Consider the following 18047-nt stretch of genomic DNA (forward strand, 5'->3'; position numbering starts at 1 on the left):
ATGTAGAAGGAAAAGCTGTGTACATTTGCAAATATTGTGCCAAATCATATGTGAAGAAAGCAACAAAGATGCAGAATCATCTGGCCAAGTGCATAAAGTTGCCTCAGCGCTCACAACTAGCAAGCTCTGACAAAAGTCCCTCTACTTCTATTCGAGGTGAAAATGATGAATCGAACACCTTATCGATAGCAACAGCTCATGGTCCTCCTGGAATCAGAAGTTGTTTTGACTCAATGGAGGAACATAGAGAAATGCTGATGAATGTCTTGCTCGAGCTGTGTATGCAACTGGTTCACCTCTGATGCTCACAGGCAATGTGTATTGGAAGAGATTTCTGAATGTTCTTCGCCCAGCATATACCACTCCAACCAGACATGCTTTATCTACTCATTTGCCGGATGCAGAGTTCAAATGAAGGTCAAGCAAATCATAGAGAAAGCAGACTGTATTGCAATCATCTCTGATGGATGGTTAAGAAATAATTAACTACATCATCTCTACCCCTCAACCAGTATTCTACAAGAGCACAGACCCAAGGGACAACAGACACACCAGTCTCTACATTGCAGATGAGCTGAAGGCAGTCATCAATAACCTTTGACCACAGAAGGCATTTGCACTGGTGACAGACAATGCTGTGAACATGAAGGCTACTTGGTCTAAAGTGGAGGAGTCCTACCCTCACATCACACCCATTGGCTGTGCTGCTCATGCATTGAATCTGCTCCTCAAGGACATCATGGCACTGAAAACAATTGATACACTCTACAAGAGAGCCAAGGAAATGATTAGGTATGTGATGGGTCATCAAGTTATAGCATCAATCTACCTCACCAAGCAAAGTGAGAAGAATAAGAGCACCACATTGAAGCTACCCAGCAACACCTGTTGGGGTGGTGTTGTCATCATGTTTGACAGTCTCCTGGAGGGGAAGGAGTCTCTCCAAGAAATGGCCATATCACAGTCTGCTGTTATGGACAGCCCCATCAAGAGGATCCTCCTGGATGATGTATTTTGGGAGAGAGTGGTAAGTAGCCTGAAACCTATAGCAGTAGCCATTACATGGATTGAGGGAGACAATGCAATCCTGTCTGATGTTCAGACTCTGCTTGCAGATGTAAGAGAAGAAATCCGTACTGCCCTGCCCACTTCACTGTTGCTCCAAGCAGAGTATGCCGCAGTTCTGAAATACATCAAAAAGCATTTAGACTTCTGCCTGAAGCCCATACACGCCGCAGCGTACATGTTGGACCCCATGTACGCTGGCATTAGCATCCTGTCTGGTGCAGAGATCAACAAGGCCTATGGTTTCATCACTACCGTGTCTCGCCACATTGGCCTGGATGAGGGGTTCTTGGCAGTCTGGCGAAGCACACTTCCAAGCAAGGGCTTTGGGATGGAGATGCAATATGGCAGTCGTGCCAACATCTCAACAGCCACCTGGTGGAAGGAACTTTGTGGATCTGAGGCTCTTTCCCCTGTTGCCTCAATCATCCTCCAAATCCCACCAACATCAGCCGCCTCAGAGCACAACTGGTCCTTGTTTGGGAACACACACACCAAAGCACTCAACAGGCTGACCAATACAAGGGTTGAAAAATTGGTGGCCAGTCGGACAAATTTGAGGCTTTTTGAGCCTGACAACGAGCCATCCTCAACTAGGTTGGAAAGTGACAGGGAAGATGAGGCCTCAGAGTCTGATGTTCAAGAGGTGGACATTGAGGAGGTCCAGGGAGAAGACATGGAAGCCTGAGAGGAAGACAACCAAAGCTTTAGTTTCTTGAGTATCATTTTACAGATCATTGGGGATCATTCAATATTCCCTTTCTTTTGTTGTTCAGTGAAATCATCCCATGTGAAGCGTCAACTCAATTAAAATTCAATTCGTAACTAAATTCTTTTTTTTTCTCCCCCAATTGGAAGGATTTAATCATTTGTAATTATGCCTACTTATGATAAGGTAAAAGGTTTCTGTCTTCATAAGATATCGTAAATATATCCAATGCAAAAAACATCTACATTTAAATGGTATTAATATTAATTTGCATTTCTGTTAATTCCCGTTAATTCCCATGGAAAGTTTCCACCTCTGATTATTCCCCAAAATGTGCAACCCTAGTTATGCTAACCTGTTTGCAATCCCGCTAGCTTGCTGGCTAGTTAAAGAGGTTAGCTACAGTAATTGGCTACTGCCATCAATGTTGTTGTTTTGTTATTATCAGATTTAGCCTGTTCCACCATTTGCAGAATGCATACTGCATTTGAATATAGTGCGGGAAAAGGGAATCCGGACACAATGTCGGCACGGTAGACATATTTAAATGCAGTGGTGTAAAGTACTTAAGTAGTACTTTAAAGTATTTTTACTTAAGTCGTATCTGTACTTTACTATATATATATATTTTTTGCCAACTTTTACTTCACTACATTCCTAAATAAAATAATGTACTTTTTACTCCATACATTTTTCCTGACACCCAAAAGTACTTGTTACATTTTGACAGGAAAATGGTCCAATTCACACACTTATCAAGAGAACATCCCTGGTCATCCCTACTGCCTCTGATCTGGTGGACTCCCTCAACACAAATGATTTGTTTGTAAATTATATCTTAAGTATATTAACCAAATACTTTTAGACTTTTACTAAAGAAGTATTTTACTGGGTGACTTTCACTTGAGTCATTTTCTATTAAGGTATCTTTACTTTTACTCAAGTATGACAATTGAGTACTTTTTCCACCACTGTTTACATGCAGGTGTAGATGCATGACATATTTGGAATTCCATGATCAGAATACAAAAGCTTCATGAAATGGCACGTCTAGACACAGCCTTAGTCATTTACAAGCTTTTAGTCACTGGCATTTCATGAAAAAAGATGAGTACGGGGAAAAAAAAACTAGAGAAGAAAGGAATGGAGAGGAAGAAGCAAGAAATGAAAAGAGGGCGGTCTGCACTTGTGATGCCGTGGGTCTCCTACTGGGGTTGCTTAGCAACTGACCACCCCCGCCCTAGCACGTGTGTGTGGCTGTCTGGTTCACCAGACACTCCGGAGGAGATGGAACAATATACCCCCGGGGAACCGATAATACTGCGATACAACCATTCACTGACACTCCCCATTTCACTCGATTCAACATCTTGTTATTACACAACATTTAAGTGTATAAAGTTGTTGGCGTTTGGGATTCTCTCCGCTGGATATGTGGTACTACTGATATTTGACTCCCATGGTCATTCAACTCCTGTTTTTGAGGACTGCCATGTCTGCTGGTTTTCCATGCCAATGCCTATGAATGTCATTGATTGTCAACACAACAGGTAGTACTTACCCGGTGAAGTCTGCAGAGTACATGCCATAGTCAAAGACATAGACCCGGGTTATCTGACAGAAGCTGAGGTAACCCAGAGCAACTATGAAGCATAACCTGCAAAGAGACGAGAGATAATGTCAGTCAAAGGTCAGACATATTCTAATGTCTGTACTAGCATACTTTGCAGAATGCACCCCCCTATATATTGTTTCATACTAGGTAGTGTGCTAGTGTGGGTATAGGAAGAGAGTCAGAGTCACTGGTCATGTTCTCATATGTATGCAAGTATACAGTACATTCAGAAAGTATTCAGACCATGGCTTTTTCCACATTTTGTTACAGCCTTATTTTAAAATTGATGGGGGGGGGTTCCAGTCAATCAATCTACCACACAATAATGACAAAGCAAAAACAAGTTATTAGACAAAAATAAAATACAAAAAAATGTGAACCTTCTCCCCAGTCTGAGGTCCTGAGCGCTCTGGAGCAGGTTTACATGAAGGATCTCTGTACTTTGCTCCGTTCATCTTTCTCTCGATTCTGACTAGTCTCCCAGTCCCTGCCGCTGAAAAACTTCCACACAGCCTAATGCTGCCACCCCCATGCTTCTCCATAGGGATGGTGCCAGGTTTCCCTCCAGACATGACGCTTGGCATTCAGGCCAAAGAGTTCAGTCTTGGTTTCATCAGACCAGAGAATCTTGTTTCTCATGGTCAGAGTCCTTTAGGTGCATTTTGTCAAACTCAAAGCGGGCTGTCATGTGCCTTTTACTGAAGAGTGGCTTCCGTCTGGCCACTGTACCATAAAGGCCTGATTGGTGGAGTGCTGCAGAGATGGGAGAACATTCCAGAAGGACAACCATCTTCACAGACGAGCTCTGTCAGAGTGACCATTGGGTTCTTGGTCACCTCCCTGACCAAGGCCCTTCTACCCCGATTGCTCAGTTTGGCAAGGCAGCCAGCTCTAGAAAGAGTCTTGGTGGTTCCAAACTTCTCCCATTTAAGAATGATGGAGGCCACAGTGTTCTTGGGGACCTTCAATGCTGCAGAAATGTTTTGGTACCCTTCCCAAGATCTGTCCCTCAACACAATCAATCCTGTCTCGGAGCTCTACGGACAATACCTTCGTCCTCATGGCTCGGTTTTTGTTCAGACAACAATCCAAATCAAATGAAATTACCACAGGTGGATTCCAATCAAGTTGTAGGAACATCAAGGATGATCAATGGAAACAGGATGCATCTGAGCACAATTTCAAGTCTCATAGCAAAGGGTCTGAATACTTATGTAAATAAGGTCATTTTAATTTTTTTTATAAATTTGCAAAAATATTTAAAAAAATGTTTTGCGCTTTGTCATTATGGGGTATTGTGTGTAGATTAATGGGGGGGGGGGGGGGGGGGGGGGGGCATTTTATCCAATTAAAATAAGGCTGTAAAAGTCAAAAGGTCAGAACTTTCCGAATGCGCTGTATATCAGTTAGCGGAAGGACTTCATGGTTCAGTTTGAGGTGAACAATATGGTATACACATTCAACAGGTTAGACATAAAAACATGACCGTTTCCTACGATTTATTCATCTCCATGACATGACGAGAGATCAGTACCATAGGTTTGTCTATCAATACAATAGGATGGCACTACATCCTACAGGACATGAACACTGTCATTTACTCTTGACAATACACTGTTCCTCCTCAGCGTCAAACCTCTTTATTCTCCTCTCAAAGAGCCATTGCCATTGTCAAAGCAGGGACAGTGGGCTTGGCTGCATATCTGTGTGGAAACCCAGCTCCTGCCGTCCTGTCAGTGTTGTTAGGAGACAACACCAGATTCCATTGGTAGGGGGGGAGAAAGAGAGAGAGAGCACTGAGGGCTGCTGGTACAAAGCTGACACTGATTCAGCTAGCTGGAGCGTCCATCTGGTTCTCCACAATGGAAGGTATTGTGGACGTCAGAGGTGCCATTAGACAAATCAAGTAGTCTTTGTTGGGGATGAGGAAGAATGCTGGTGGTTTGTATCTTAGATTCAGTAAGACGGTTGTCCGTGGTTACAAGGCCAAGGTGCTTTGGAATAGGAGTAAGCCTAAAAGGGTTTATTTGAACATGCTGTCGCCTCATCAGGGTATACTGGTGTTTCTCAGAACAGTAGGTGGTTGATCGAAGTATGATTGCTGTACAGTTACAGTATGTCATTCAGACTTGTAAAACCCAGGTTTCTTGACTAAAGAAAATGGTTGAAGAATTTGATTACGGAGAAGGAAACCGGGCTGCCAATGTCCTTGACATTTGTTTTCAGAGCAGTGAATCAGAACTGATCCAAAATCATTAGACCTGTATATCGACTACCTAGGCCAAGTAAAATGCAGTGCTTCACCATGCATGCATTTTTTAAGAAGAAATCAATCTATTAGAGGCATTTTCTATTTATCGCAATGCAATATTTCAGATCAACCGCATGAAGCAATGAGTTGAAGCAGTTACCAACATTTGCTGAGAAGCAACAGATGCCAGTGTTCAGCTACTTACTTATTGAAGCTAATCCCTTGGCCTGTCTCCCAGAGGATAGTGCTGGCTGGATCACAGAAAGAATCTACGAACAGCATTCTCCTAGGGGACCTGGTATGTGTGTGAGAGTGTATGCACGCGTCTACCCCAAAAGGTCAGCAATATATTGGGATTCCAGGTAAGGCCAAGTTATTGGCAGGGGTGCAACATTCACTGGGGACATGACCCCTCCAACATTCAAAAATAGCATATTTGTTCCCCCCAGTTATCTTTGCACTGTGATACAAACAGCGGCTCAGGTGTGCTTTAGGACCATGCAGACTCCTCATGGACTCCTCATGGTCTACAGATTCTCCCTTCTCCCTCTTTTTGTTTGGAAATGTTGATACTGGAAACATATCAGAAGAAACTGTGTAACCTAGCATTTAGAGCTGTACAGTACTATTAGGCATATGATATAAATTATATGAAGAGTTCTGTGTGTTAATGTGTATGTGTTTTCCAAACCTTTCCCTTAAAACAAAAATATGGGAACGATGTTGTGTTGGGGAGAGAGCTGAGTTATTAACCAGACTTGTGGGGGTTAGGCGTGGAAGCAGCTCGGGCTGGCTGGGCGGTCTGGCTGAAATTTGTTATAGAGGATGTCTTAATAAAGAATCAAAAGTGAAGTCTTTGTACTTTATTCATAAGAGTTGTTCATTTGTTAGGCTATTGGTTAAAAGGTGCAACACAATATTGATTACTATTGAATTATCATTGATCTAGTTCAGTCTTATCAATCACATATTTAATAATCTCTTACCTAGCTTGTTTACTTTAGGCATTTTTGCTTACTTTTTGTTGTTCTAAATAGAGACAGCTATAAGGGCCATATTAGATGTGTAGTAACGCAAGTAATGTGCTTTAGATGTCCCAAAACTCCCTGCCAAGTTACATCTCCCCCCCCCCCCCCCCCCAACTTCTAAAACCAAAGTTGCACCCCTGGTTATTGGTATTAAAGTGTGGGAGGGGGCACTTGAGAGGGAACAATGGGCAACTCAGTGCTGTGTGCCGACACTTGACATGGTGAGAGGGTGGCAGGCACCCTGGTCTGAACAGTGGACACTAATGTTCCCAATTAGTAGTCTGTTCAGGGAAAAGTCTACAGAACCTGACTGTTATAATGCCTCTGTCCAATCTCCCCAGCTCTACCAGCTAGGTTTACAGTTATACAGTAGCCTATAAAGTAGTTGTAGGCTATTGAAGTTGATAATTGTAAATGCTGTATATTTATATATTGACTTGTATGAGAATGTTTGTGAGAGCGAGAGAGAGAAACAGAGAGACAATGGAGTGTGCAAAAGCGAGAGGGGGAGATGTGACAGAGATGTGTGAGTCACGTTTGAAAAACATTGTCCACACACAAGTTTGACTCCTCTGGGCACCCTTAATGTCAAAGTTAGTCAGAAACATCCCCAGATGTCACCAAAGCCAGCCTACCGTCACTCCCTAAATTAGCCACCAGAGACAGACAGACATGGCTAAAACCGCAAACTGATATGACCTTCAGGCTTCACACCATTAAACATGCTTTACTGTCCTATCAAACCAGCCAACCTTTTCGGTTGACAAAACTATACATCCTTTTTGTCAAATTCTATTTGCAGTAGGGATACTTTTATAATAAATGGGATGTTATATTATGCTAACAGGAAATTAGCAACATGTAGCAGTATATGGAGCAATGTATTTATAGTAGAGGGATTCTATCTTCCGGATGTAATTTGACCAGTTGCCTGCAGGCCTCGACAAAGCCTGGACCTAAAGTAGACTGCCTCCCAGTGCTTAATTTGTAAATCGAGAGCTGCCGAAACAAAAAGTTACTTTGAGAGGGGGGTGACTTGGTGGAATCTGAGGTACCGGAACGCATTAATACACACACAGTACAAGTCAAACGTTTGGACACACCTACTCATTCTAGGGTTTTTCTTTATTTTCTACATTGTAGAATAACAGTGAAGACTTCAAAACGATAAAATAACACATATATAATCATGTAGTAACCAAAAGTTACTATATTTTATATTCTTCAAAGTTGAGAGCTTTGCACACTCTTGGCATTCTCTCAACCAGCTTCATGAGGTAGTCACCTGGAATGCATTTCAATTAACCTCTATGGGCCATCAACAGCAGGTGCATTTCAAGAGCGGCAAATTTGAATCCAAATAAATGTCAAAATCCAAATTTTTCAAACATACAACTATTTTACACCCTTTGAAAGATAAACATCTCCTTAATCTAACCACGGTTTACGATTTCAAAAAGGTTTTACGGCGAAAGCATAAATTTAGAGTATGTTAGGACAGTACATTTACAAGAGTTGTGTGTAATGTTTTGTCAATTCAAAGACAGGGTCACCAAAACCATAAAACCAGCTAAAATGATGCACTAACCTTTTACAATCTCCATCAGATGACACTCCTAGGACATTATGTTAGACAATGCATGCATTTTTAGTTCTATCAAGTTCATATTTATATCCAAAAACAGCGTTTTACTATGGCATTGATGTTGAGGAAATCTTTTCCCTCCAATAACCGGCAGTCAATTCAACACCACAAATTAAATAATTAAAATTAGAAAACATTGGTAAAATATTATATTGTCATTTAAAGAATTATAGATTTACATCTCTTGAACGCAATCAACTTGCCAGATTTAAAAATAACCTTACTGGGAAAATCACACTTTGCAATAATCTGAGCACTGCGCCCAGAAAAATACGCGTTGCGATACAGACTAGACGTCATGTTGGGGAGATCTAAAATCGAAAATACTATGTAAATAATCCAATACCTTTGATTCTCTTCATCAGATGTCACTTCCAGGTATCACAGGTCCATAACGAATGTAGTTTTGTTCAAAAAAGCTCATCATTTATGTCCAAAAATCTCCGTCTTGTTAGCACATGATCTAAGCCAGCCGGACTTCTCGTCATGAACGAGGGGAAAAAATATATTTACGTTCGTTCAAACATGTCAAACGTTGTATAGCATAAATCATTAGGGCCTTTTTTAACCAGAACATGAATAATATTCAAGGTGGACGAATGCATACTCTTTTATAACGTATTGGAACGAGGGTACCCAACATGAACTCGCGCACCAGGTGTCTAATGGGCCATCATCGTTCCATGGCTCTTGTTCGGTCAGATCTCCCTCCAGAAGACTCAAAACACTTTGTAAAGGCTGGTGACATCTAGTGGAAGCAATAGGAAGTGCCAAAATATTCCTCAGCCCCTGTGTTTTTCAATGGGATAGGTTTAAAGGTAATACAACACATCAGGTATCCACTTCCTGTCAGAAAATGTCTCAGGGTTTTGCCTGCCAAATGAGTTCTGTTATACTCACAGACACCATTCAAACAGTTTTAGAAAATGTAGGGTGTTTTCTATCCATATGTAATAAGTATATGCATATTCTAGTTACTGGGTAGGAGTGGTAACCAGATTAAAATCGGGTATGTTTTTTTATCCAGCCGTGCCAATACTGCCCCCTAGCCCTAATTAATAGGTGTGCCTTGTTAAATTAATTTGTGGAATTTCTTTCCTTCTTAATACGTTTGAGCCAATCAGTTGTGTTGTGACAAGGTAGGGGTGGTATATAGAAGATAGCCCTATTTGGTAAAAGACCAAGTCCATATTATGGCCTGAACAGCTCAAATAAGCAAAGAGAACGACATTGGGCAAAAAAAATTGCTAGACCTGGCAACACCAGTTGAATATGACCAGTGTTAGTAAATGTTGGCAAAAAAAACAAACCGTAATTCAATTGTTTCAAGTAGCACACTTACAGTCACCAACGCTCTAGATACCATGAAAACAGCCTAACCAACACTGCTGGGGTGAGTAAAATGGTCAGATTGAGGGATTTATTTAGAATTCAAGGCACACTTAACTAGCATTGCTACCACAACATTCTGCAGTGATAAGCCATCTCATCTGGTTTGCGCTTAGAAGGACTATCATTTGTTTTTCAACACACCTCCAGGCTGTGTAAGGGCTATTTGACCAAGGAGATTGATGGAGTGCTGCATCAGATGACCTGGCCTCCACAATCACCTGACCTCAACCCCATTGAGATGGTTTGGGATGAGTTGGACCACAGAGTGAAGGAAAAGCAGCCAACAAGTGCTCAGCATATGTGGGAACTTCTTCAAGACTGTTTGAAAGAATGCCAAGAGTGTGCAAAGCTGTCATCAAGGCAAATGGTGGCTACTATGAAGAATAAAATATATTTAGATTTTTGTAACACTTCTTTTGGTTACTACATGATTCCATGTGTTATTTATAGTTTTGATGTCTGCACTATTATACTAAAATGTAGAAAATAGTAAAAATAAACTCTTGAATGAGTAGATATGTCAAACTATTAACCGTTACTGTACACACACACACGTATAGTACCAGTCAAAAGTTTGACACACCTAGTCATTCAAGTTTCTTTAGTTTTACTATATTTACTGGAGTAATACACCCCTGATCACACGGAAACATAGCAGCCACATTGTATTCCTTCTCGCATCCATGCTCTCACCGACACTTGTGGACTTCAATGCACAACACATCAGCTGTATGTGACCAGGTGAAAAAACCTTTCTAAGCCAACCTGCTACACACAGCCTACATCGTTGTCGCCATATTAGCTAAAGCAGCATCATAGTCAGCATAGCTAATAGAACTAACGCGTTAGTAAACCCGCTACAATCATGCAGCAACGTTAGCGTACAGTCAGTAAGCAGTTACACCGGCAGGCACCAGTGGCAATAAATTAGTAATACCAAAAGCTTACCTTGATTTGGAAGAGTTTCAGTGTTGTGTTGGAAAGTCATAGCCAGCTAGCTAACATAGCATCCCTCTGTTTGAGCAGGGTGTTTCAGTAAGATAGCTAGCAAATGCCGCTAGCTAGTTTAAGTAAGTGAAACTGAAAAAAATTACTCTTGCTTCTCCATTTTGGAAGAAATGTATTTGTTCAAAACTGTTGAACTATTGTCTTTCTTGCTCTTTGAGTCAACTACTCAACACATTTTATGCACTGCAGTGCTAGCTGGAAGTGGCTTATGCTTTCAGTACTAGATTCATTCCTTTGATTGAATGGACAACATGTCACTTCATGCTGCAAGAGCTCTGATCGGCTGCTTGAGGACATCCTCCGGAAGTTCTCAAAATGACTGTGTAAGTCTATGGAAGGGGATGAGAACCATGATGAGCCTCCTAGGTTTTGAACTGAAGTCAATGTACCCAGAACAGGACGGAAGCTAGCTGTCCATGGTGCTGCCATGGTGCTACGCTACAGAGTGCTGTTGAGGCTACTGTAGACCTTCTTTGCAAAATAGTGTGTTTGAATCAATTATTTGGTGCCGTGATTATATTTAGTATAGTTTTATCTAAAAAGGATCACTTTTAATATGTTTTACCATTTACATTTTTAGGAAATTCACTGAGGATGGTCCTCCACTTCCTACTCTGCGAGTTTTCCACCACTCCAGACGACACTTGGCATTGCGTATGGTGATCTTAGGCTTGCATGCGACTGCTCTGCAATAGAAACCCGGCCCTGAGAGAGAGAAACAAATCAATGCTGAATGAAATGGACTCACTTCCTTCCAACAGCGCCAAGATGAGCGTTTGTAAAGACCGTTGGACTTATTTAGCATGCCGTTGCTGGGGGGGGGGGGGGGGGTAATACGGCAAGGATCAAGTGTGTCAAAAGGCCCCAAAAGCAATCAAGGTGTCGTCACTGAACCCCACCTTCACAGAGGTCAAAGTATGTATTGAGACTACTGAACTGCACTTCGAGAGTTTTCCCATCCGATGTGCATTTATCAAGTCAACTGTATGCATTTCAAATCAACTGCATATGAAAAGTCCACCCCTCTGCAATGATAATTTCACTCCCGTTACCACTGTGTGTGTTTTTCTACTGAATAACAATTGCAGTTGTTTCGGAATGACCAACAAGCCGAGTCATAGTAGAGTTGCCATTGCGACGTGTCTGACCCGCAGAACCAGCCAACTGTCCACTCCGTCACGGGGCAGACATATCTCGGAGGTGACGCGGTGTCATTAGTGCCATTTCAACTGCTGCTCGTATTTCTAGACAATGAGCTGGCAGCGAGCCCCGGCCCAAAGCACTTGGCATTCCAAAGCAGTGAGGCACCATGCCTGGACCTCCGCCGCCTCCTTGGCCTCCCACTGCCCCAACCCACGATTAATCACGCCTCATAAACCCTCCAATTACCCTAACATAATAGGACAGAAAGCAGGGAAATGTGCTGCAAAGGCCCAGAGTGCATAATAAAGCCATGTGTGGGAGAAGGGGGGGGGGGGGGGGGGAGTGTATTTTTTTGCTGTTGGCCTTGCAAAGGAAAGGTGGTCCGGGCTTCAATAGCAACACGGCATGAATCAGATCAGCCTTTCATGTGAGCAAGCTCTTTCTTTCGCTGCACTGTCTATCGCCATCTCCTTCCCTCACTTTGTCACCTCTCCTTCTCGAACACACGTTATTGTCAGGTTCTCCATCTCTGTTAGTTGGTGCTTCTAAGATGAGTCGTTTCTGTTGGTGTTAAGAGCAAAATCGACGCATGTATGACTCAGACAGTATTACCTGCAAAATAGTTCCAGGAATTCATTAAATATCTAAAATTCCTGACCTAAAAAAAAATGCAAACTACATTCATACAAATGGTATCCCCTTCCACAAGTCCGTGTGTTATAACTGATTGACTGCTAATTGCACCAGTCCAGTACGTCGCAGGTGTTTTATGGGTAGACAAGTCTTCTCATCCAGCAGGTGGTGCTGTGTTTGCACTAGAGGCATAGAGAGCTGAGGACAACCTCACTAGAACGTTCCCGACCTTTCTCAGGGCAAGTTCTACAGGTGAGAGGACAGACAAGTTGAACATTACCCCCCCCAAAGAAAACAGCAAGTGAATGACAACTCTATGCACGTCACGTACCAATTTTGTGTGAATAACCGCTTCAAATACCCAGGTGTCCCGAGTCCTCCTGACTGCTTTCATCAAGTCACCAAAACAACAGTCAGTGACACCATGACGGTTATATGAGTGGGAAAACATATGGCCACCACTATACAATAATATAGTATAAAATAGTGTTGTATTTTGCACGGAGGCGCTAGGCTACTCCATTAGCAAGGTGGTTAACAGCAATCACAGGATTGGGGCCTCCTGTAGATGGATGTTTGTTCCATGTATTTGCTCTTGTGGGACTAGCGAGTGTTCCTAGCACCAGCCTCCGCTGTGTTTAAATGCTTTCTGGGAAATCCCATTATAATCTGCCTGGTGAGGTGTCTGGACAAAGGCAGAGGGATGAGGAGAAAGGGAAGACAAATCAAATTTAAAAGAAATTGGCACATGCGCCGATATTGTAAATAATGTAGTGTATTTTTGCTCTACATACTGTACTAGAAAAACTGTACCCTTGATTTCTACCTCTGCAATTTCAGCCCCCCCCCCATCTTTGTCTATATTCAATGTTCACCCTCTCTTTTTGTCAACGAGACTTCGTTACCACTCCTCTCTGCCCTGAAGCAAACTCTTTAAATACATTAAAAATACATGCTTTTTTTTAAATACATTGTTATGTAACTAGGCAAGTCAGTTAAGAACAAATTCTTATTTACAATGACGGCCTACCGGGGAACAGTGGGTTAACTGCCTTGTTCAGGGATTCAATCCGAAAACCTTTCGGTTACTGGCCCAAAACTAACCGCTAGGCTACCTGCCGCCCACGTTGATGGGAAAGACGGAAGAGAAATGTGTGCAACAACTACAGTCAGATCAATGTCATAGTCCCTTGTAGCCATATTGCAAAGTTCCACTGCAAATCTGCCTCATAAAGGATAGGCTACATGATAAGATATGCATCCACGCCACCAGTTTATTCAGCCATAAACAGCCACATATTCTCTGGCATGCCGTTAAAAATGTTTGATCAAAATCATTGCATATCATTTCATTCACATAGGTGGTCTCCTCCACGCCATTTACGCACAACGACCACTTGCCACTACGTAATTTAGGGAAAAAACTTAAAGCAGACAAAAGTAAGTTGATGTGAAAAAAGTAGAGCTCGTCTCTGCTGATTTTGACTGTAGGATCTCAGCCATAGTAATCAAGCAGTAGTCATACTACATTAACCTGTTGGGTCTAGGGGGCAGCATTTGCACGTCTGGATAAAAAAAATGTACCCGATTTAATCTGGTTACTAATCCTACCCAGTAACTAGAATATGCATATACTTATTATATATGGATAGAAAACACTCTAAAGTTTCCAAAACTGTTTGAATGGTGTCTGTGAGTATAACAGAACTCATTTGGCAGGCAAAACCCTGAGACATTTTCTGACAGGAAGTGGATACCTGATGTGTTGTATTGACTTTAAACCTCTCCCATTGAAAAACACAGGGGTTTAGGAATATTTTGGCACTTCCTATTGCTTCCACTAGATGTCACCAGCCTTTACAAAGTGTTTTGAGTCTTCTGGAGGGAGATCTGACCGAACAAGAGCCATGGAACGGTGATGTCCCATTAGACACCTGGCGCGCTACTTCATGTTGGGTACCCTCGTTCCAATACGTTATAAAAGGCTATGCATTCGTCCACCTTGAATATTATTCATGTTCTGGTTAAAAAAGGCCCTAATGATTTATGCTATACAACGTTTGACATGTTTGAACGAACGGAAATATATTTTTTCCCCTCGTTCATGACGAGAAGTCCGGCTGGCTTACATCATGTGCTAACGAGACGGAGATTTTTGGACATAAATGATGAGCTTTTTTGAACAAAACTACATTCGTTATGGACCTGTGATACCTGGAAGTGACATCTGATGAAGAGAATCAAAGGTAATGGATTATTTACATAGTATTTTCGATTTTAGATCTCCCCAACATGACGTCTAGTCTGTATCGCAACGCGTATTTTTCTGGGCACAGTGCTCAGATTATTGCAAAGTGTGATTTCCCAGTAAGGTTATTTTTAAATCTGGCAAGTTGATTGCGTTCAAAAGATGTAAATCTATAATTCTTTAAATGACAATATAATATTTTACCAATGTTTTCTAATTTTAATTATTTAATTTGTGACGCTGACTTGACTGCCGGTTATTGGAGGGAAACGATTTCCTCAACATCAATGCCATAGTAAAACGCTGTTTTTGTATATAAATATGAACTTGATAGAACTAAAAATGCATGCATTGTCTAACATAATGTCCTAGGAGTGTCATCTGATGGAGATTGTAAAAGGTTAGTGTATCATTTTAGCTGGTTTTATGGTTTTTGGTGACCCTGTCTTTGACTTGACAAAACATTACACACAACTCTTGTAAATGTACTGTCCTAACATACTCTAAATTTATGCTTTCGCCGTAAAACCTTTTTGAAATCGTAAAACGTGGTTAGATTAAGGAGATGTTTATCTTTCAAATGGTGTAACATAGTTGTATTTTTGAAAAATTTGAATTTTGACATTTATTTGGATTCAAATTTGCCGCTCTTGAAATGCACCTGCTGTTGATGGAGTGCACCACAGGTGGCACGCTAGCGTCCCACCTAGCCCCAAGAGGTTAAACTGTACACATATAGAAAGCTATTCGCAAACCCTAAAAGACCCGTCAAGGTAAAGACAGGTTAGGTCAAACCAAAAAGGTCAAAGATCAGATCTGGGGGATTCCAAAAGAGATCAACAGCATCTGCAAGCTCAGCACCCCCGCTTTCCTGGAAAACACAACCTTGAGGACCAACAAAATCGGAACGTGAACCGGTCACCGCGCCCCGCTCTCTGACTTGACCGTGGAACGCTCCAAGAAGGTTGAGTAAGGCAAACCCAGAGGCTGAACTCTAAACCCAGGCCCTGCTGTGAGATGTGGTCCTATGTCAGCTCGGCTTGGAAGACGGCCACATTCCTCTGCATCCTAGAACCTCGAGAGGAAGCAAACATTTCCATGGAAACCACTCCATTGCTGTTCCATTGAATTTCAGGCTTTGTTTTTGAAAATGTCACCTCCGAATGTGATTACGGAGTGCATTTACCGTCAGGGTCCTCCTCCATTGTACTGTTTGCTGGTTGTTGTGATGGATATTGAGCTGGGCTATTTGTAGAGCCTTCACTTCGGAGAGGACTTTCATTCCATTTCACACCTGACCTCACAGCCCTGTCCCTCAGTAAAAATAACCACAGAAGGTGGGCTGGGGGGAGCGATAACTGCATTTCTCAGAGTGTTTGGGGGGAGGGGTGGAAGCGGGGGGGGGGGGGGGGGTCATGGACACAGATGGGCGCCGCCTGAGGGGTATTTCCATCACCATCAGGAATTCAGGCTCGTCAGCACCAACAGAACGCTTTATCACCAGAACTTACACTCCAAACATCTTACCACAGTGATCCAAGGAAGGCCAGTCTCATCCTTCATGTATATAAGCAGTGCTTAAATTTGTACATTGGGAGGTGCCGGAAGAAAGAAAAGTGAGCAGGAAGACCTGGTGGGCTATGAGGTACCGGAACACATAACAAGTAAAAACATTTTTTAATGAAGAATTGCACGCATATTATCACATTTGCGTAGTGGCAAAGAGCAGTAAAAAAAAAATTGCCTAGGATCCGAAAAATAGCATTTTATGAACGCATTTCATGCAATTTTATGTCATTTTACATTACTGGAGAGTTTAGCAAAATCTTTCAACACAAATTAAATGACAGGCTACATTTTTCACTGACTCACCTAACGATGCGCCGCTTACTCAGCGGTTTTGGTCAAAAGCGTCTCTTGTTTTACTTTGTAGAACAATGTCACTCGATAGGCCTATTTGGAAGTTGATTAAATATGTTTGGTAGCCTAGAGACAGGCGAGTTATCTTTTTAGCAGGAGCCATTTGCTTTTCAACCTTTGTTTTCCTGCGATTGGATTTGAAATATTGTGAAAGGCCTGTTTCGGCCGAATGCTGTTTACTGACAGACTTGCCGCATGTTCCCGACTGTAGGCTATGCCTTGTGATTTTGATACACACACACACACACACCACACAATCCAGAGCGAGGCAATTAAAAAAAAATAAGCTGTTGATCGTCTGTGGCTAAATTTATAGGTCTACTCCTGGTGTAGTGATTTCATTTCATTTCATTTCTTGTCAAACAGAGCAGTAATTTTATAACTTTGGCAAATGTATATTTCAATTTGTCAGGGGTACCCCCCACCATGATAACAATAATTATTTTTATTATTAGGGGTGCTGCAGCACCTTCAGGCTCAGAACCCTTCCTGCATCTATGATTCGATAAGGAAAATAAATGATGAAGTGCAACGCTTGGAGAGATGAGTTGCAAGGTCACGTCTATCAGAGCAGAGAGAGATCATAGAAAGTTCATCTGATTCTAGTCCCCGCTGTGAGAGACGCAGGTGCATTTCTCTCACTCACCACAGCAACAAACCCACGCGTCGGTCTCAAACACAGGCTACAATGTTACGCAAACCATAAGCCCGGCCCGGCCCAAACCCGAATCTAGTCTAGAATATCAGGCGTAGGGTGAAAATCTGTTTTCACATGACACCTTTTTTTAGGGGGCAGGAGAATTAAAGAGGCGGCAACGTGAATTAACTCTCATCGTTTTGATTAGAATTGTCACATGGCAAACAGTGAAAATAATTGTTCATGTCACGAGAGGTACCGGATCCTGGTAAACAGGTTCCATAACAAAACAGTCCAAAACTGAGAGGTGCTGGATCCTGTTCTGGCAGCACTTCAGTAAAGATGAATTGAAACAGCTGGGCACACGGTCAATGCCTTTCTGTTGCTGGATAAAACATGCTGGAACACCACTCTAAATTAATGGCCAATTACCTTCTTCCACATGCATTTCTATTCAATCAATCAACCAGCCTTGTGAAAAGATGGACTACGTCAGTAGAAAAATACGTTACCGAATTGTTTTCTGGAAGCGACGCTCTACGAAAAGCGACAACGTCGCGAAGACGGCATCACGTGTTCACCGGAGAGACTTGCGATTTGGCCATTCTTGGTCTTGCCGCTACAGTATTACCTGCCAGGAGAATGAGGCGTTTCTTTCAGAGGAAATAAAAGCATTACTCACTTGTGCATGTGTTCCAGCTCTGCAAAGATCATGATACTGTAGGTCAGGCCACTCTGGACCAGGAAATGTAA

The 18047-nt window shown here is 42.1% G+C and overlaps 1 protein-coding gene across 3 annotated transcripts in view; it reads right to left on the minus strand.

Annotated features, from left to right (window-relative positions):
* The window catches only part of mboat2a (membrane bound O-acyltransferase domain containing 2a), a 74260-nt gene that overhangs the window by 16245 nt on the left and 39968 nt on the right, over positions 1-18047 (minus strand). For all 3 annotated transcript variants that reach the window (XM_045723373.2, XM_014210199.3, XM_045723374.2), the window contains exons 3-4: positions 17977-18047; positions 3336-3431 (exon numbers count right to left, since the gene is read on the minus strand). The exon at positions 17977-18047 is cut by the window's right edge and continues 7 nt beyond it. In XM_045723373.2, the coding sequence (XP_045579329.1) occupies positions 3336-3431; positions 17977-18047 (167 nt within the window). The remainder of the gene's footprint in view (positions 1-3335; positions 3432-17976) is intronic.

The sequence above is a fragment of the Salmo salar genome, chromosome 09 (genome assembly GCF_965601325.2).
Source record: "Salmo salar chromosome 09, fSalSal1, whole genome shotgun sequence".
Taxonomy (NCBI): domain Eukaryota; kingdom Metazoa; phylum Chordata; class Actinopteri; order Salmoniformes; family Salmonidae; genus Salmo; species Salmo salar.